General features: G+C 42.4%; 1 protein-coding gene across 4 annotated transcripts in view; it reads right to left on the bottom strand.

Annotated features, from left to right (window-relative positions):
• Nucleotides 1-3,537: 3,537 nt before the first annotated feature.
• The window catches only part of LOC118380771 (rho GTPase-activating protein 27-like), a 59,063-nt gene continuing 42,277 nt past the window's right edge, over nt 3,538-20,323 (bottom strand). The window contains exons 4-19 of one of the 4 annotated variants that reach the window (XM_052471280.1): nt 16,720-17,178; nt 16,031-16,276; nt 14,115-14,195; nt 13,681-13,809; nt 11,999-12,076; nt 9,751-9,818; nt 9,482-9,569; nt 8,936-9,037; nt 8,599-8,697; nt 8,342-8,426; nt 8,036-8,164; nt 7,624-7,722; nt 7,385-7,462; nt 6,281-6,412; nt 5,021-5,126; nt 3,538-4,769 (exon numbers count right to left, since the gene is read on the bottom strand). In XM_052471280.1, the coding sequence (XP_052327240.1) occupies nt 4,586-4,769; nt 5,021-5,126; nt 6,281-6,412; nt 7,385-7,462; nt 7,624-7,722; nt 8,036-8,164; nt 8,342-8,426; nt 8,599-8,697; nt 8,936-9,037; nt 9,482-9,569; nt 9,751-9,818; nt 11,999-12,076; nt 13,681-13,809; nt 14,115-14,195; nt 16,031-16,276; nt 16,720-17,178 (2,163 nt within the window). In that variant the 3' untranslated portion in view covers nt 3,538-4,585. Of the gene's footprint in view, nt 4,770-5,020; nt 5,127-6,280; nt 6,413-7,384; nt 7,463-7,623; nt 7,723-8,035; nt 8,165-8,317; nt 8,427-8,598; nt 8,698-8,935; nt 9,038-9,481; nt 9,570-9,750; nt 9,819-11,998; nt 12,077-13,680; nt 13,810-14,114; nt 14,196-16,030; nt 16,277-16,719; nt 17,179-20,323 lie in introns of all 4 variants that reach the window. The other 3 variants (XM_052471279.1, XM_052471282.1, XM_052471283.1) reach the window with 3 other exon arrangements.

Here is a 20,323-nt window from a genome sequence, read left to right as displayed (position 1 = left end):
AACTAATATTAATAAAATATAACACCACCCTACTCCACTATATAGCACACCCATTTTCACCTACCTCATCCGCACAGTTTTTATTTATTTACTTTTCTGCTCTTTTGCACACCAATATCTCTCTCTACCTGTACATGATCATCTGATCATTTATCACTCCAGTGTTAATCTGCAATATTGTAATTATTCACCTACCTCCTCATGCCTTTTGCACACATTGTATATAGACTCCCCTTTTTTTCTCTGTGTTATTGACTTGTTAATTGTTTACTCCATGTGTAACTCTGTGTTGTCTGTTCACACTGCTATGCTTTATCTTGGCCTGGTCGCAGTTGCAAATGAGAACCTGTTCTCAACTAGCCTACCTGGTTAAATAAAGGTGAAATAAAATCAAATTAAAATTCAAATAAAAATATTCATATATTTGGTCAGGCCAACAAACTGAAAGGATGGGACACCAACACTTAACACACTCAGTAAGTCTTCTGATGTCAAGTCTCGCAAAGCCAAATACCTTAACTGCAGCTTCCACCACAACCTCAATTTTCTGCGACATACGTTCCATCCCTACAATACAGTTGATAACCATTACTATAAATGCTAATAAACCCAATCGCACTGAAACATATCACTTGTTGGCCTATCCCTCTGTACTGGTACAGATCTACTTACACCACTCCTCTCAGGATCCCTCCCCCTTGTCCCATCTTCCTCTACTCTCTTCACTGCCTCAGCATATGACAACTTCTGCACTACTCCAAATCAAATGTATTTATGTAGCCCTTCTTACATCAGCTGATATATAAAAGTGCTGTACAGAAACCCAGCCTAAAACCCCAAACAGCAAGCAATGCAGGTGTAGAAGCACGGTGGACTAGGAAAAACTCCCTAGAAAGGCCAAAACCTAGGAAGTAACCAGGCTATGAGGGGTGGCCAGTCCTCTTCTGGCTGTGCCGGGTGGAGATTATAACAGAACATGACCAAGATGTTCAAATGTTCATAATGGCTAAATAATAATAATAACAGTAGTTGTCGAGGGTGCAACAAGTCAGCACCTCAGGAGTAAATGTCAGTTGGCTTTTCATAGCCGATCATTGAGAGTATCTCTACCACTCCTGCTGTCTCTAGAGAGTTGAAAACAGCAGGTCTGGGACAGGTAGCACGTCCGGTGAACAGGTCAGGGTTCCATAGCCACAGGCAGAACAGTTGAAACTGGAGCAGCAGCACGGCCAGGTGGACTGGGGACAGCAAGGAGTCATCATGCCAGGTAGTCCTGAGGCATGGTCCTAGGGCTCAGGTCCCCCGAGAGAGAGAAAAGAAAGAAAGAAAGAAAGAAAGAAAGAAAGAAAGAAAGAAAGAAAGAAAGAAAGAGAGAAAATTAGAGAGAGCATACTTAAATTCACACAGGACACCAGATAAGACAGGAGAAATACTCCAGATATAACAGACTGACCCTAGCCCCCCGACACAAACTACTGCAGCATGGGCACCCCTACAATTAACACATACCACTACTTTCCCCGATGCTACACATTCCTTTGTCTCATGCCCTTCTGCACACTTCTCACACTTCTCCCATAAGCTTGACACCTGTAACAACATAATGTATTTGGCACAAAAGTTCATACAGGATATATTATACATCCCAACATCACTTTGTCGAGCAAAAACTCAACATCAAAACAGCAGCACCCACCCGTAGCACGTGCTCCAGCAGGCAAATTTCACTGGTCATCCCCAAAGCCAACTCCTCCTTTGGCTGCTTTTCCTTCCAGTTCTCTGCTGCCAATGACTGGAACGAATTGCAAAAATCACTGAAGCTGGAGACTCATATCTCCTCACTAACTTTAAGCACCAGCTGTCAGAGCAGCTTACAGATCATTGCACCTGCACATAGCCCATCTGTAAATACCCTACCCAACTACCTCATCCCCATATTGTTATTTTTTTTGCACCCAAGTATCTCTACTTGCACATTCATCTTCTGCACATCTATCACTCCGGTGTTTATTATTATTTTGCCACTATGTCCTGTTTATTGCCTTACCTCCCTAATCTTACTTCATTTACACACACTGTGTATAGACTTTTCTATTGTGTTATTGACTGTACGTTTGTTTATTCCATGTGTAACTCTGTGTTGTTTGTGTTGCACTGCTTTGCTTTATCTTGGCCAAGTCGCAGTTGTAAATGAAAACTTGTTCTCAACTGGCCTACCTGGTTAAATAAAGGTGAAATACATATGTTTTTAAATAAAAAACTCAAAATAACAAACACTTCTCTTTCACCACTCATGCCCCCCTGTCTGTGTCGCCCCAAATGACAAACATCACAAACACTGGGAATCTTCCCCTTCAGTTGGTCAACTTTCACATTTACTGCTACCCCAGAAATCACTCCTTTCAATGGAGCCCAATTCACATCTCTTGTCCCCATTTGTTTGACATGGAGTGCCAGCTCCCTCTAACCAGCAGAATCACAAACAATTATCAGAAGACCACTTCTGGTTACCTTCACCGATTCCACAGCACCCAACTGTTTTTTACCCACCCTGAAACCAAAAATGGATCAGCCAGAAGGCAAGGGTCCACTTTTTCCTAAAATGTCACTCCTACTGTCACAGACTTATCTTTATCCTGACCTTCGGTGCAAGCATCAGGCCCTGAGAACTTCACCACACCTACAACCTCCAATACTTCACCCTCATTCACTTATTTTTCTCCTCCTGTCTTCAGCTAATTCTGCTTACACTTTCTACCATTCGTCTTTAAGAAACCATCTCCCTTTTCTCCAGCATTTTTAACTGACTCAAGCTCGCCCTCTTCCTCCCTCTCTCTCTTAGGCCTCCTCTGCCTCTTTTTTTCCTCCATTCCTCCTCCGTATTCCAAGTATACGTCTCCTTATGATAATACTGCACTTCTCCTGATGTACATCTTGTTCTTGCATTCTCAAGGGATGCATTTAACCGGCTGTCACAATCTCCGTACAATGTAACGCTCAACAGTACAACCCACTTACAAAGCAGTCGCTTCGTCTTGATGTTCTTCTTTATCAAAAGCTACCGCAACACTTTTCCATTTCAAACAAGCGTGCTCTTTCTGTCGTTTGTCATCGGATGATATTATTCCTCAACTCATCCGATGACAAATGACGTAAAAGTAATATTATAAACTGGGTGGTAGGAGCCACTGAATGATGATTGGCTGACAACCGTGGTATATCAGACCGTATACCACAGGTATGACAAAACAAACATTTTTACTGCTCTAATTACGTTGGTAACACGTTTATAATTGCAATAAGGCACCGCAGGGGTTTGTGGGATATGGCCAATACACCATGGCTAAGGGCTGTATCCAGGCACTCCGTGTTGTGTCATATCCCACATACTTATTGCTTAAATAGCGCAATCTGGCGGCCGGTTGGGCTATATATCACACACATCTATCACACATCTGTGGATAAGTTACATTATGTCATGAAAAACTGGTTTATATTACAATATATATTGAGAAAGGAGTGAGTCATGTTACTTGACACGTTTGTGCAGTTATTTTATTAAAGAAACACATTGTGCAATTTCAGTAATTTACAGCATAAATATGATATTTATTTCTATGTACAGAACAAAAACCTAATGTCATGCTTATCACACCTGTCTTTTCATTTTGGTCTTTCTCGACTCTATCAAGGCTAACAAACATCCTTAAATAGTACCGCCATAGTTTATTATCATTCTGTGTTAATTAAACAAATTCTCAATGTAAGTTAAAACTAAATGTATTTAAAAAAATATGTCATCTGATCCAGTACCAAATCTAGAGAGGCTGTACAAGGGAAGTCAGTGTCACAGCATGTATTTTATAAATGTCTAAATTAGTTATATACATTGACTGAATAAGACACATTCATAACACAGGACTTCTGAGCTACACAGCAACATCAGATACACCTTTAAACATGTCAATGTAATCTTTAAAAATAGATCTGAAATGGTTTGCCTGATCTGTGGTCAAAACAAAGTATTAACGTGTCTTTCCAGGTTTCCTTGGGAATTGGGGTGTTAAGATAAAATCACGTTATTATGATGTTACATTTCTACATGAAAGGAAGATTTCAAAGTAGGCCTATAGCAACCCACATGTCTTTTTAGATTGCACATAAGTGATGCCTTGAGCAGGTGTGCTATTTCACAATGAGGAATGCAATGAGTTGCAGAAATTCAGAGAACAATCTGAATTGGTTAATGATTATCCAATGCAGATATTACAATAAATGCAGTGCAAATATTTGACATCCCCTTCAACTAGCTTCTCCGTGGTTGCCTCCCAATCTCTCCTTTCTCCTGTAGTGTGCGCATGTTCCCTTCCCTTCATGGATTTGAAAGGAAATGACAGGTAGGCCTATATTTAAACTCCTTCTAGTCCATGCTACACCAATGCAATTTGTGAGGAGTAGTGAACAAGTGCACACTTTAGAAAGAAGGAAATTTTAGTTGGATGCACCCTCTGTGCGGTAGTGATTGTGTTTTTTCCACTCCTGCAACATTGCTTAATTTGACCCCTGTCCTCTGACTGACAGATGCTTACCATTGGTTCAACTGGAAGATGTATTCATATTGGTTGAGGATTAGCTCCACTATCTGGTTCTGGAAAACCATGTGCATGGCGATGTTGGCTGACTCCATCTCTGGCCGGAGCAGCGTGGGACCAAAGACGATAGCCACGTTCTGCACAGTCATACGGTTCTCCTCTCCATACTCTATCACTCTAAGAGGGGCAAGGGGGGGGAGCGAAAGCGAGAGAGAGAGCGAGTGAGAGAACGAGCAAGAAAGAGAGCGAGAGTGAGAAAGAGGGACGATAGGGGGGAGAAAGAGGGGAGAGAACGAGGGGAGAGAGAGACCAAGAAGACAAGGGAGAGAAGCAGAATACAACCAGTTATCATTAATTATCATAATATCATCAATACAATAGGGCTCCATTTGAGGCACAGGCTAAATGTGAGTATGTGAAAGACATACTTGCGTAAATGGCTGAAGAGGAGTTCCATGGTATCATGGTTTGGCCGAGGGAGAGACTCAACAAGCTCTCGCATGCAAGACACTTTGTGGTGGTAATCAACAGTTCCTGTAAACAAGACAGGATAGAACAAAACACATTTTACTAATGTATAGATTCAAGGGCACAAGTGTGTTACAATCTCCACTGCTTATTAAAAAGAGAAGTGAGGTGGAAAACACGATTAGTCCTTCCTTGATAGTGAAGTAATAGCTTAACAGTTTCAGACTATTCTACACTGTGAGGAAACTAAGTTGGCTTTGTGGGGCTAATAATTAACAATTTCAGACTATTCTACACTCTGTGAGGAAACTGAGGTGGCATTGTGGGGATAATGCTTAACACAGTTTCAGACTATTCTGCACTGAGGAAACCGGTGTCTGACTCACCGGTGTCTGTACGTAGCCTCGCTACTTTTGTAGCCTCGCTACTGTTATTTTTCACTGTCTTTTTACTGTTGTTTTTATTTCTTTACAACCAATACCTTTTTTGCACTATTGGTTAGAGCCTGTAAGTAAGCATTTCACTGTAACCTGTTGTATTCGGCGCACGTGACAAATAAACTTTGATTTGATTTGAAACTGAGGTGGCATTGTGGGGATAATGCTCAACACAGCTTCAGACTATTCTAGGGGCGGCAGGGTAGTGAGAGTTGGACTAGTAATCGAAAGGTTGCAAGTTCAAATCCCCGAGCTGACAAGGTACAAATCTGTCATTCTGCCCCTGAACAGGCAGTTAACCCACTGTTCCTAGGCTGTCATTGAAAATAAGAATTTGTTCTTAACTGACTTGCCTAGTTGAATAAAAGTAAAATAAAAATTCTACACTGTGTGAGGAAACTGAGGTGGTATTGTGGGTCTAATGCTCAACACAATTTCAGACTATTCTACAGTGTGAGAAAACTGAGGTGGTATTGTGGGCCTAATGCAGTTTCAGTCTGTGAGGAAACTGTGGCATTGTGGGGATAGTTTCAGTCTGTGAGGAAACTGAGATGGTATTGTGGGCCTAATGTAGTTTCAGTCTGTGAGGAAACTGAGGTGGTATTGTGGGCCTAATGCAGTTTCAGTCTGTGAGGAAACTGTGGCATTGTGGGGATAGTTTCAGTCTGTGAGGAAACTGAGATGGTATTGTGGGTCTAATGCTTAACACAGTTTCAGACTGCACGACATTGAATGAGGAAACTGAGATTCCATTAGGGGGACAGCGTCCGGCCTGCTGCTTACTGATGGCCTGGATGAAGCGGCTGAAGTGACTGAAGGGGAAAAGGGGTTCAGGAAGCTCCCTGAAGAACAGCTTCAGAGCCCCTGTGATAACGTGGATGTCCTCCCACTGGCCATCCTCCAGGTCCAGCTCCTCTGTGGAACACAATTACTTTTTTGATATACGTTTTATTTGTCCATTTCAAAAAATATTTAGCCACACCAGTGGAACCCATAAAACAATATTCAGCCACATCAGTGGAACCCATAAAACAATATTCAGCCACACCAGTGGAACCCATAAAACAATATTCAGCCACATCAGTGGAACCCATAAAACAATATTCAGCCACATCAATGGAACCCATAAAACAATATTCAGCCACATCAGTGGAACCCATAAAACAATATTCAGCCACATCAGTGGAACCCATAAAACAATATTCAGCCACATCAGTGGAACCCATAAAACAATATTCAGCCACATCAGTGGAACCCATACAACAATATTCAGCCACATCAGTGGAACCCATAAAACAATATTCAGCCACATCAGTGGAACCCATAAAACAATATTCAGCCACACCAGTGGAACCCATAAAACAATATTCAGCCACATCAGTGGAACCCATAAAACAATATTCAGCCACATCAGTGGAACCCATAAAACAATATTCAGCCACATCAGTGGAACCCATAAAACAATATTCAGCCACATCAGTGGAACCCACAAAACAATATTCAGCCACATCAGTGGAACCCATAAAACAATATTCAGCCACATCAGTGGAACCCATAAAACAATATTCAGCCACATCAGTGGAACCCATAAAACAATATTCAGCCACATCAGTGGAACCCATAAAACAATATTCAGCCACATCAGTGGAACCCATAAAACAATATTCAGCCACATCAGTGGAACCCATAAAACAATATTCAGCCACATCAGTGGAACCCATAAAACAATATTCAGCCACATCAGTGGAACCCATAAAACAATATGGAGGCTAACATAAAACATATAATGACCCTCTGGACGTCACAGAACACATTCACAGAACACATTCACAGAACACATTCACAGAACACAGTCTCTCACACACACAGTAAATGTAAAGGCATTACCATGATCTGCCTTGAAGCGTAGTTTCTGAATGACAGCTAGATTCCCACTGACTCTGTAGAGTCCATCCATGTCCAGACCTGTGAAGACACACACACACACACATCAGCATATGGGTCAATCAACTACTGTGGTAACCGTTGTTTCTATTACCATATACACTGTGCTGAATAATACACTGCTATTATAATGTTATTGCTGGCATATAACAATCATCATCAGTGTGATTTCTAATCATTACCTCTCTTTTCCACTGCTCGAATACATTTCTCCACAAAGCTGGGGATTGTAGTTTTCTCCTGGGCACACAGTGCAGCCAGATGACAGCAAAACACATTGTCTGAGGGAAACGATGATGGAGGTTAGTGTGTACAGTGTATATATGTGATGCTGACCCGTATCAGGGTTGGGGTCAATTCCATTTCAATTCCAGTCTATTCAGGAAGTACATTGACATTCCAATTCCTTCAATGATTAAATTCTCTTGACCCCAACCCTGACCCATATCACAACAACAGAAGATATGAACATATGATCCCTCTCTGGATTAGTAACATGGTCGTGACAAATCCTGACAGTAAATGTTATGTAGCCTGATTTGGAGCCAGTTAGACATGTGCTGCTTTGTAGGAAGGAAGACCCTATGACCCCACCTCGGATGTAACCCTTCTCCTTGACGAACTGCAATGTGGGTCGTTTCAGGAGGAACTTCATCAGCTTGGTACGAACCTTCTTCTGTTCGGTCTCTCCCCCAGAGGAGGTGGCCGTGCTCGGTCTGGAAGCTGGGGAGGAGGAGAAGGAAGACAAGGAGGTGGAAGAGGAGGGAGGGTACATGAGGGGGGGTACACAGTCACGAAACATGAGCAAGTTGACCTAGCGGAGGCTATTGCAGCTGAAACATCTGCTACAGTGTATTTGGAGCAAGGAGAACTTACACCTCCTCCTCCTGTCCATGGTACCTGGTGACCTCTGATCTCTGTCTGTACTGTAGGACTTCTCACTGACGTCCCCATCCTCCTCCTCAGATTGGTGGTGTTCCTGGTCCTGCAATGTCATTGACTAACATGCATGACGTTTGAACCAGCAGCCATTAAGTTAACCGACCTAAATTAAGTTTCATTAGGGAGTTTATTTTAATTTTATCCAGTACATATTTGTCTCCATGTACCTGGTAGCACGTTAACGTGTGCGAGTTATTTCACTTAAAGAAACATACCAGCTGTCGTATGGTGTCCATTAGAACTTTGTGCCAGTCGTTGATGATACTCTCAGTGTCGTACTGTAGCAGAAACTCAACGCCATTTCTGTCTTTTAACTGAAGACAACATAGAGAGGTTATTATATGTTAAACATTTGCTTTACAGATTTATACAGAGGGTAACAGTCTTGGATTAATGGCAAATGTATTCTCACATGATGTTGCTTCCCAGAATCACTTATCACAATGGGCAGGAAATTGATATGCTTGAATTAAGTCTATCCTGTCAGGATTGTCTTTTCTGTATCTAGTACAACTCCTATTATGATTCCATAGCAACCAACTGTCAACTCACTTCTACAACATTCTTTTTGCTGGATTTATCCCTGAGAGCCCAGCCAATCTTTGCCCCTCGTAGATCCACCGTGACCTCTGGGACGATCTGATTGGTCTTGATCTGTGAAGAGAGAAAGACATCATGGAGAACCAGTTGATAAAAACTGACAGCACTGCATTCCATGAAATCAGACAGCTGGACAAAGCTTTGACTGTCATGCCTCATTGAGCCTTCAGGGCTTGTCTGTGCTGAGCAGTCACTCTGTCATGGCTTCAACACAACATCCTGTATGTTGTATTCTAAGATGTTCACAGCATTTTCTTTCATTCCTTCTAATAAGACACAGTGAAACATTTTACTGTAGATGTTTCTGATACCATGTCTAGGTGTTCAGCTCAGTGCTAATGTCTCAAAGCTGTTAGTTCCCTCACTCCCTCAGAAATGTACTGAATGTCCCAGGACAGGAATGTAGACTTCCCACATAGTCAGGTGAGGGAATGTGTAACCAAGGAGATGTTAGAAATATTTTTCTGTGCAGGTAACACATGTACACCTCTCACTCACAGAGGCTCCCGTGGCTGCAGACTTGGGCTCTTTATGGAAGGTCAGAACCCCTCCGTGAAGAACCGTCCATGACTGGGCCCAGTTTTTCCTACAGGAAAGTCACTGAGTGTGAGCTGTACTGTACTTCAGGGAATGTTGCAGTGTAGAAAGTCATTTGGTAATGTAATGGATGTAATGGATAATGGATGACTATACATTCAAGTAGATGGCTGATTATTCCATGTCTTTCATGTCAGCTATGCCCAGACTTTGGATGAGGTCAGAATTACCTTACTCTTTTCCCGTTCTCTGACACTTTAGTTTTGTTGAGTATTCCAACTTTTTCCAAACTCTGCACCTGAAAAAGGATCCACACATAACATGCTTTTAAGGATGTGAGGCCAAGTGTTCAAGTGAGACATCATTATTGGTGCCTTGATACTAACCTTAAGCTCTACTAATAGAAATGCACAAAAAAGCAACAGGCGGATTTGACGACTGTGGCTAAACTCTCACAACAAGCTACTTTGTCTAAGCTCGTGAACGGACACCTCTACCTCTATGTTTTATAATGAACAGCATGGAGGGGATGAAAGCACAGACATTTTCGACTAGTGCATGCTTTCTTTCAGGGTGTAGTGAGGTGTGATGGGGGGGTGTGGCAGTTCGTGGTTTTGGCTGACAGTTTGCCAATGGTGATGTGACATCAGCTGTCCTCGGAAGGGAAATCAATCAATATACCAGGAAATATTACATTTCCAAGTGACATCTGTTTTCCACTCTCCCAGGGGTAGCTATGCCATATCAGAATAGTCCCAAGAAACTACTACTCTACAAGTACAACACACCATTAGTACGTCACGCCATTAGCCCTTCGATAGATAGCATGCATGTATTACAGTACCAGTCAAAAGTTTGGACACACTCTAGGGTTTTTCTTTCTTTTTACTATTTTCTAAATTGTAGAATAATAGTGAATACTTCAAAAACATGAAATAACACATATAGAATCATGTAGTAACCTAAAGTGTTAAACAAATAAAAATTGATTTTACATTTGAGATTCTTCGAAGTAGCCACCCTTGCTGACAACTTTGAACATTCTTGGCATTCTCTCAACCAGCTTAACCTGAAATGCTTTTCCAACAGTCTTGAAGTTGTTCCCACATATGCTGAGCACTTGGCTGCTTTTCCTTCACTGAGAGGTCCAACTTATCCCAAACCATCTCAATTGGGTTGAGGTTGTGTGATTGTGGTCATCTGATGCAGCACTCCATCACTCTCCTTATTGGTCAAATAGCCCCTACACAGCCTGGAAGTATGTTGGGTCATTGTCTTGCTGAAAAACTAATTCTAGTCCCACTAAGCCCAAACCAGATGGGATGGTAGCCATGCTGGTTAAGTGTGTCTTAAATTTTAATTAAATCACTGACAGTGTCACCAGCAAAGCACCCCCACACCATCAAACCTCCTCCTCCATGTTTCACGGTGGGAACCACACATGCAGAGATAAACCGTTCACCTACTCTCCGTCTCACAGACACGGTGGTTGGCACCAAAAATCTCAAATTTGGACTCATCTGACCAAAGAACAGATTTCAGCTCGTATTTCTTAGCCTAAGCATGTCTCTTCTTATTATTGGTGTCCTTTAGTAGTGGTTTCTCTGCAGCAATTTGATCATGATTCACACAGTCTCCTCTGAACAGTTGAAGTTGAGATGTGTCTGTTACTTGAACTCTGTGAAGAATTTATTTGGGCTGCAAATGTTGAGGCTGGTAACTCAAATGAACATATCCTCTGCAGCAGAGGTTATTCTGGGTCTTCCTTTTATGTGGCGGTCCTCATGATAGCCAGTTTCATCACAGCGCTTGATGGTTTTTGCGAATGCACTTGAAGAAACGTTCAAATTTCTTGACATTTCCTACCTTGTCACAACAGAACTCAGTGGCTTAAAAAAAAAAATATATATATATATATATATATATATATATATATATATATATATATATATATATATATAATCCTTTATTTAACTAGGCAAGTCAGTTAAGAACAAATTATTATGCATTAAGAAGGAAAGATACTCCACAAATGAACTTCAACAAGGTAATTGAAATGCATTCCAGGTGACTACCTCATGAAGATGGTTGATAGAATACCAAGTGTGCAAAGCTTTCACCAAGGCAAATGATGGCTACTTTGAAGTATATTTTGATTTGTTTAACACTTTTTGGTTACTAAATGATTCCATGTTTTATTTCATAGTTGTAATGTCTTCACTATTATTCTACAATGTAGAAAACCGTAAAACAAATTATATCTCTTTTTTTTAAACACATTGTGCCGCTGAGACTCTGGGCTCTGATTGGAGAGGCGTCTTTGGAGTCTCAACCAATTAGACCTTCAGGAAAAAACACAAAACAGTGCTCTAGCTGGGGCATCACAGAACTGTCATTTTAGCTAGAACAGGACTGATCTGATGAGGATCAGCAGGGGAGGGCAGGTGAGGAGGACAGGAGAGGAGGAGGAGAACTCACGTGGTGCTGCCCCATCTCTGGAGAGTTGTTCACACAGGAGCCGTAGTCTGAGGCATTTCGTCTGTGAGTCGGGGAGAACTTTTGCCCAACAGGAGAAAAATAATGGATGCTTTACTTTTACTTAATTCCTAACTTCCTAGTGTCTGCAATCACTTAATCTTACCCCAGAGTGTATGGTCTACTCTGTCGTGGTACACCGTCTACTCTGTTGTGGTACACAGTCTACTCTGTCGTGGTACACCGTCTACTCTGTCGTGGTACACCGTCTACTCTGTCGTGGTACACAGTCTACTCTGTCGTGGTACACCGTCTACTCTGTCGTGGTACACAGTCTACTCTGTCGTGGTACACCGTCTACTCTGTCGTGGTACACCGTCTACTCTGTCGTGGTACACCGTCTACTCTGTCGTGGTACACCGTCTACTCTGTCGTGGTACACCGTCTACTCTGTCGTGGTACACCGTCTACTCTGTCGTGGTACACCGTCTACTCTGTCGTGGTACACCGTCTACTCTGTCGTGGTACACCGTCTACTCTGTCGTGGTACACAGTCTACTCTGTCGTGGTACACGGTCTACTCTGTCGTGGTACACGGTCTACTCTGTCGTGGTACACTGTCTACTCTGTCGTGGTACACTGTCTACTCTGTCGTGGTACACTGTCTACTCTGTCGTGGTACACTGTCTACTCTGTCGTGGTACACGGTCTACTCTGTCGTGGTACACTGTCTACTCTGTCGTGGTACACTGTCTACTCTGTCGTGGTACACTGTCTACTCTGTCGTGGTACACTGTCTACTCTGTCGTGGTACACTGTCTACTCTGTCGTGGTACACTGTCTACTCTGTCGTGGTACACGGTCTACTCTGTCGTGGTACACGGTCTACTCTGTCGTGGTACACTGTCTACTCTGTTGTGGTACACTGTCTACTCTGTCGTGGTACACTGTCTACTCTGTTGTGGTACACTGTCTACTCTGTTGTGGTACACTGTCTACTCTGTCGTGGTACACGGTCTACTCTGTCGTGGTACACGGTCTACTCTGTCGTGGTACACTGTCTACTCTGTCGTGGTACACTGTCTACTCTGTCGTGGTACACGGTCTACTCTGTCGTGGTACACTGTCTACTCTGTTGTGGTACACTGTCTACTCTGTCGTGGTACACGGTCTACTCTGTCGTGGTACACTGTCTACTCTGTTGTGGTACACTGTCTACTCTGTTGTGGTACACGGTCTACTCTGTCGTGGTACACGGTCTACTCTGTCGTGGTACACTGTCTACTCTGTCGTGGTACACTGTCTACTCTGTCGTGGTACACGGTCTACTCTGTCGTGGTACACTGTCTACTCTGTTGTGGTACACTGTCTACTCTGTCGTGGTACACGGTCTACTCTGTCATGGTACACTGTCTACTCTGTTGTGGTACATTGAACACAAGGTTGACTGAAATGTCCCAGGTGCTGGGCGCTCTCTCGTTTAGAAAGCGGTGTCAGGGTGGCTCAGTAAGAAAGCTGAGGGTCAGGGGTTTCATAAGGTGCTCAGTCACTTCACTCTGCCTTACTGAACACTGTGGTCAGAGCCAGCTGACACACCTACTCTACCTCATAGCTCTACTGTGGTGGGCTCTGTGTTTGGGGACGTGAGGTATGTTAATGCTCCAGTATGTGTTATTAGTCCTCACCACCTCCTGCAGGGCTGAGCTGACATAAGATGCACCCATGGTGTGTCTCCAGTTCTTCATGACCGTTAAAGAGACGCCGTCCAGCTCAAGACCGTTCCCCACCTTGGACTGGCCTGACACTACAGGGGCCTTGGTTGGTCAAATGATAATGGAGAAATGCATGTTCACAGAGGAGAAATCTTTCACATCTACATGAGGAAAATACTGATCTAAACCGGCCAAGATGAACCTCTCTTTAAGTCATGCACAACATGTTGCTGAGGACATGAAGAAGGGGAGAAGCTCACTGTGGCCTTGTGTTCCAATGGGAATGAAGACAAGCAATAATAACAGAATGCGGTCTTTGCTATAGGCAAATTTAGATCAATCTATTCACATGAATGAGATCTTCCATTTCATACTCGCTATGGGTGTTTTCTAATCTTGATCTCTACCTCAGGCAGGTTCCACTGGGATCTGGAGCCATCTCTAAGGTAGTAGTACGTCAGTCCTCTGTCATCCAATGATTTGATCCACTGTTACCACACACACAATGACAAAGACTTCCGGTTAAATATTGACTTTACTGAACCTTTCTGGAGAAAACGTAGTGCATATTACGTAGTGCATACACTTACGACATCTTCTAGTCTAATAGCATAATGGTGCATTTAGCCGTGATATTCCTTCAAGCTGAGTGACACGGTTTACCCCTAGACTGCATTCATGGACAGCTCTCACTTGAAAAGTACATTTTTATCTCAAATGAGACTAACCAGAATAAATACCATCTAAATAAAGGGCCAATAAGACTAACCAGAATAAATAACATCTAAATAAAGGGCCAATAAGACTAACCAGAATAAATACCATCTAAATAAAGGGCCAATAAGACTAACCAGAATAAATACAATCTAAATAAAGGGCCAATAAGACTAACCAGAATAAATACCATCTAAATAAAGGGCCAATAAGACTAACCAGAATAAATACCATCTAAATAAAGGGCCAATAAGACTAACCAGAATAAATACCATCTAAATAAAGGGTCAATAAGACTAACCAGAATAAATAACATCTAAATAAAGAGTCAATAAGACTAACCAGAATAAATACCATCTAAATAAAGGGCCAATAAGACTAACCAGAATAAATACCATCTAAATAAAGGGTCAATAAGACTAACCAGAATAAATACCATCTAAATAAAGAGTCAATAAGACTAACCAGAATAAATACCATCTAAATAAAGGGTCAATAAGACTAACCAGAATAAATAACGTCTAAATAAAGAGTCAATTAGACTAACCAGAATAAATAACATCTAAATAAAGGATCAATAAGACTAACCAGAATAAATAACGTCTAAATAAAGGGTCAATAAGACTAACCAGAATAAATAAAGTCTAAATAAAGGGCCAATAAGACTAACCAGAATAAATAACATCTAAATAAAGGGTCAATAAGACTAACCAGAATAAATAACATGTAAATAAAGGGCCAATAAGACTAACCAGAATAAATAACGTCTAAATAAAGGGCCAATAAGACTAACCAGAATAAATAACATCTAAATAAAGGGTCAATAAGACTAACCAGAATAAATAACATCTAAATAAAGGGTCAATAAGACTAACCAGAATAAATAACATCTAAATAAAGGGCCAATAAGACTAACCAGAATAAATACCATCTAAATAAAGGGTCAATAAGACTAACCAGAATAAATAACATCTAAATAAAGAGTCAATAAGACTAACCAGAATAAATACCATCTAAATAAAGGGCCAATAAGACTAACCAGAATAAATAACATCTAAATAAAGGGCCAATAAGACTAACCAGAATAAATACCATCTAAATAAAGGGTCAATAAGACTAACCAGAATAAATAACATCTAAATAAAGAGTCAATAAGACTAACCAGAATAAATACCATCTAAATAAAGGGCCAATAAGACTAACCAGAATAAATAACATCTAAATAAAGGGCCAATAAGACTAACCAGAATAAATAACATCTAAATAAAGGGCCAATAAGACTAACCAGAATAAATAGCATCTAAATAAAGGGTCAATAAGACTAACCAGAATAAATAACATCTAAATAAAGAGTCAATAAGACTAACCAGAATAAATACCATCTAAATAAAGGGTCAATAAGACTAACCAGAATAAATAACATCTAAATAAAGGGCCAATAAGACTAACCAGAATAAATAACATCTAAATAAAGGGTCAATAAGACTAACCAGAATAAATACCCTCTTAAATAAAGAGTCAATAAGACTAACCAGAATAAATAAAGTCTAAATAAAGGGCCAATAAGACTAACCAGAATAAATAACGTCTAAATAAAGAGTCTGTGTACCTGATCAGGTGAGTGTCTGTTGGAGAACACCCAAGTCCCATCAGGGTCTATGTTGAGGTTCCAGCCCATCGGGGCACTCCTGTCCAGGCTGGCCCTGGGGATGACTGCCCGGGTCACATGGCTGGGGGTGTAGTCCTTAGGGAAGGAGTGAGGGGTCACAGCGGACACAGCCAACAACTCCTCTTCTGGTAGGTCAACCTCGGCTAGGTAGTTATCTGCTTGGTAGTCCTCCTCAGGCAGGGGAGGCTGGACACACACACACACACACACACACATTATGCATTGCACAAACATCATGTCAGACACACACACGCACGCAGGTGTGTAAACAGACACATGCACACACCCATACGCATGTACACAGACAGACACACACGTTGTAAGAATGTTACATTCAGTGTTCTACTTCAAAACAGATGGAGACCAGGACATGCTATGTACGGTAGGTGTAGGATTTAGCAGGAGGATAATTACATAATCTATGAAAACCAACTGTCTGCTATGTACGGTAGGTGTAGGACTTAGCAGGAGGATAATTACATAATCTATGAAAACCAACTGTCTGCTATGTACGGTAGGTGTAGGACTTAGCAGGAGCTTAAACTTCATTAAAAAGATGAGCGTATTATTTGTAGATGTCCCATGATGAAACTAAAATAGACTGGGTGTGTAAGTGGAGCAGGCTTTACCGGCCCTTCCTCCAGAGACCGGAGCCCACTCAGAGGCTCCATCAGAGCGGGGTAGGGGCACTGTGGATCAGGGGACTCCCAAGACGTCTCCCCCGATACTGGGTTGTAGAAGTACTGGTGGCCGCTGGTCACATCCAAACACTGCTCCCAGTCAGAGGTCCATGCAGGGGGGGAGGCGGAGGTGGGGGACAGGGAGGGGAACTGAGAGGAGGGCGAACACACAGACACCTCGGCGGGAGCCTCAGGGTCTATGTGGGGGTTGTCCCAGGTGGTCTGCCCCGATTCGGGGTGGTAGTAGTACTCCCGTCCACTCTCCTGGTCAGTGTGCACCTCCCATCCCTTAGAGTCCAGGTATGGAGGAGTGCAGGGAGGGGAGAAGGCTGAGGGAGGGGACTCAGAGATGTTTCTGCCGAGCTCCGCTACATTAACGTACACAGCGTTCTGGACACTCTCTTTGACCTATGGGAAGAGCAGATAATATGGGGACAGAGGTCAGCTGGAAAAGTTTCTAACTAAAGTGTGACACCAAGTAGGTAGAACACTATCTGATGCCAGATCGGTTTGCACTGTCTTTACAACAAACTTACAGCAGGAACACAAACTGATCTGGGACCAGGTTGAGGCTAAGTGACACTGAGTCACTCTAGACGGTCAAAATGCTTCTTGCAACAGAGAGCCAAGCCTGTGAACAACATAACCAAAATTAACTTTAGTCTATCACCTCTACAGACAGTCAGTTGGTTCTGTGTAGATAAAAGTAGTTGTTCTTTTCTGGAGGAACAAGAGGCTTATAGCACTCAGTGAGAGGGTGACAGAGCAGAACAGAGACGGTCTTCCGGAGCAGTCAGCTCAGGAAGTAAATTCTAAAGCTGAAGAGAGAGCATCAAGCTCCAGACCACAAACCAACGCCTCATTTCTGTCTACATTTACAGACACCCACTATTACTAAACCTATTCCCCCTCAGGAGCCTGAATTCTTTTTGACATGGGTAGTCAGATCATCAAAAAGTTATACAGCTGCACCATCGAGAGCATCCTGACTGGTTGCATCACCTCTTGGTACGGCAAGTGCTCGGCATCCGACAGCTTCTAATCCCAAACCATTACACTGCTAAATAGTTCATCAAATGACTACCCAGACTATTTGCATTGTTCCCATTTTATACATTGCTGCTACTGATTGTTTATTATTTATGAGTCGTCACTTCACCCCTACCTACATGTACATATTACCTCGACTAACATGTACCCCTGCACATTGACTCGGACCCGGTACCCCCTGTACAGAGCCTCGTTATTGTTATTTTATTGTGTTGCTTTTTTTTCTTATTTTAGCTTATTTATTTTTTTAGCAAATATTTTCTTTAATTAAAAAAAATCTGTTATTGTTGGTTAAGGGCTTGTAAGCATTTCATGTTGTATTCAGCACATGTGACAAATAAAATGTGATTTGATTGGTTACCCAGTTACCTACAGACACTGAAACTGCATTGCCAAAACTGGAGGTGCAACAGGGATGTACAAAGTTCACCACTCAACAAACTGAAACCGTACTGCTTCACAATACTGCCGAGGCATTCATATGTGACATTGTCTTCCATTTAGGTGGGGTTTTCCAGTGAAAAGAAAGATTCATGACAGCTGTCCACAAAGAAATAATAAGAAAGAAATAATAAGAAATAAGCAGGGTTGGGTAGGTTATTTTCCAAAGTAATCTGTTACAGTTAACAGTTACTTGTCCAAAATTGTAAATCAGTATATGTAACTTTTGGATTACCCAAACTAAATAAGGTAATCTTATTACTTTTCCCTTAAATGGCATTAGAAGAAGACAAAAAATATCCAACAAAAGCATTTTCTGTGCCATCATAGAGGTCTCTGACTTCTGGTCGACTCTCTCAGGTGGAATACATTTTAACTTGCGCCTTGGTTTGATGCTGATTTGAATGTCATTGAGAAAACAGAAAGGTATCAATGTATTTCTCAAACATCCTTTCTGAATTGAACTGTAATCCAATAAATAATCATGTCGTTTTTCAAAAGTATCTAATCTGATTACAGTAGTTTGTTTTTTGTTGTAATCAGATGACATGTAATCAGTTACTCCCCAACCCTGTACGCAAAGCCAATATTCAGGTTTCATGCAACAGTTTCACAATGGTTACTGACACAATGGTTACCAATTGAAGCCAGTCAAAAAACTATGTCAAGAATGCTTTCATGACTCAAACAGCTGACTGAATATAACTTCAAATACCTTTAATTCTTCCTCTTATCTGGAACCCAAAGCTATAGAAAGTTCCAATATTTTACCGTATGAAGCACAAAACGCAATTCAGAGTATGTAAATATAGGCCTTGTCAAAGCCAATACACATGGTAAGGATTGTCGAGTTAACCTTGTTTGCATAAATGTTAGTCTTGTTGTCATTGCTGCAGCTGCCTTAAGTAATTGCTCCTTTGGGATAAATAAAGTTGTTTTAATTTAATAAATGAGAGAAGTAAATGAGTGTCCATCCTTCCAGTAAACATTGGCACACTCACTCACTGATACCACATTGCCAGAGTCTCACCTGGAGTCTTACCTGTTCCAGAGGTCAGAGTCTCACCTGTTCCAGAGGTCAGAGTCTCACCTGGAGTCTCGCCTGGAGTCTCGCCTGTTCCAGAGGTCAGAGTCTCAACTGGAGTCTCGCCTGTTCCAGAGGTCAGAGTCTCACCTGTTCCAGAGGTCAGAGTCTCACCTGTTCCAGAGGTCAGAGTCTCACCTGTTCCAGAGGTCAGAGTCTCACCTGTTCCAGAGGTCAGAGTCTCACCTGTTCCAGAGGTCAGAGTCTTACCTGTTCCAGAGGTCAGAGTCTTACCTGTTCCAGAGGTCAGAGTCTCACCTGTTCCAGAGGTCAGAGTCTCACCTGTTCCAGAGGTCAGAGTCTTACCTGTTCCAGAGGTCAGAGTCTCACCTGTTCCAGAGGTCAGAGTCTTACCTGTTCCAGAGGTCAGAGTCTCACCTGGAGTCTTACCTGTTCCAGAGGTCAGAGTCTCACCTGGAGTCTCGCCTGTTCCAGAGGTCAGAGTCTCACCTGTTCCAGAGGTCAGAGTCTCACCTGGAGTCTTACCTGTTCCAGAGGTCAGAGTCTCACCTGTTCCAGAGGTCAGAGTCTCACCTGGAGTCTCGCCTGTTCCAGAGGTCAGAGTCTCACCTGGAGTCTTACCTGTTCCAGAGGTCAGAGTCTCACCTGGAGTCTTACCTGTTCCAGAGGTCAGAGTCTCACCTGGAGTCTCGCCTGTTCCATAGGTCAGAGTCTCACCTGTTCCAGAGGTCAGAGTCTCACCTGGAGTCTTACCTGTTCCAGAGGTCAGAGTCTCACCTGTTCCAGAGGTCAGAGTCTCACCTGGAGTCTTACCTGTTCCAGAGGTCAGAGTCTCACCTTTTCCAGAGGTCAGAGTCTCACCTGGAGTCTCAGCTGTTCCAGAGGTCAGAGTCTCACCTGTTCCAGAGGTCAGAGTCTCACCTGGAGTCTCGCCTGTTCCAGAGGTCAGAGTCTCACCTGTTCCAGAGGTCAGAGTCTCACCTGTTCCAGAGGTCAGAGTCTCACCTGGAGTCTCAC

This window comes from Oncorhynchus keta, chromosome 2 (genome assembly GCF_023373465.1).
Source record: "Oncorhynchus keta strain PuntledgeMale-10-30-2019 chromosome 2, Oket_V2, whole genome shotgun sequence".
NCBI lineage: Eukaryota > Metazoa > Chordata > Actinopteri > Salmoniformes > Salmonidae > Oncorhynchus > Oncorhynchus keta.
This window is presented reverse-complemented; position numbering and strand designations above follow the sequence as displayed.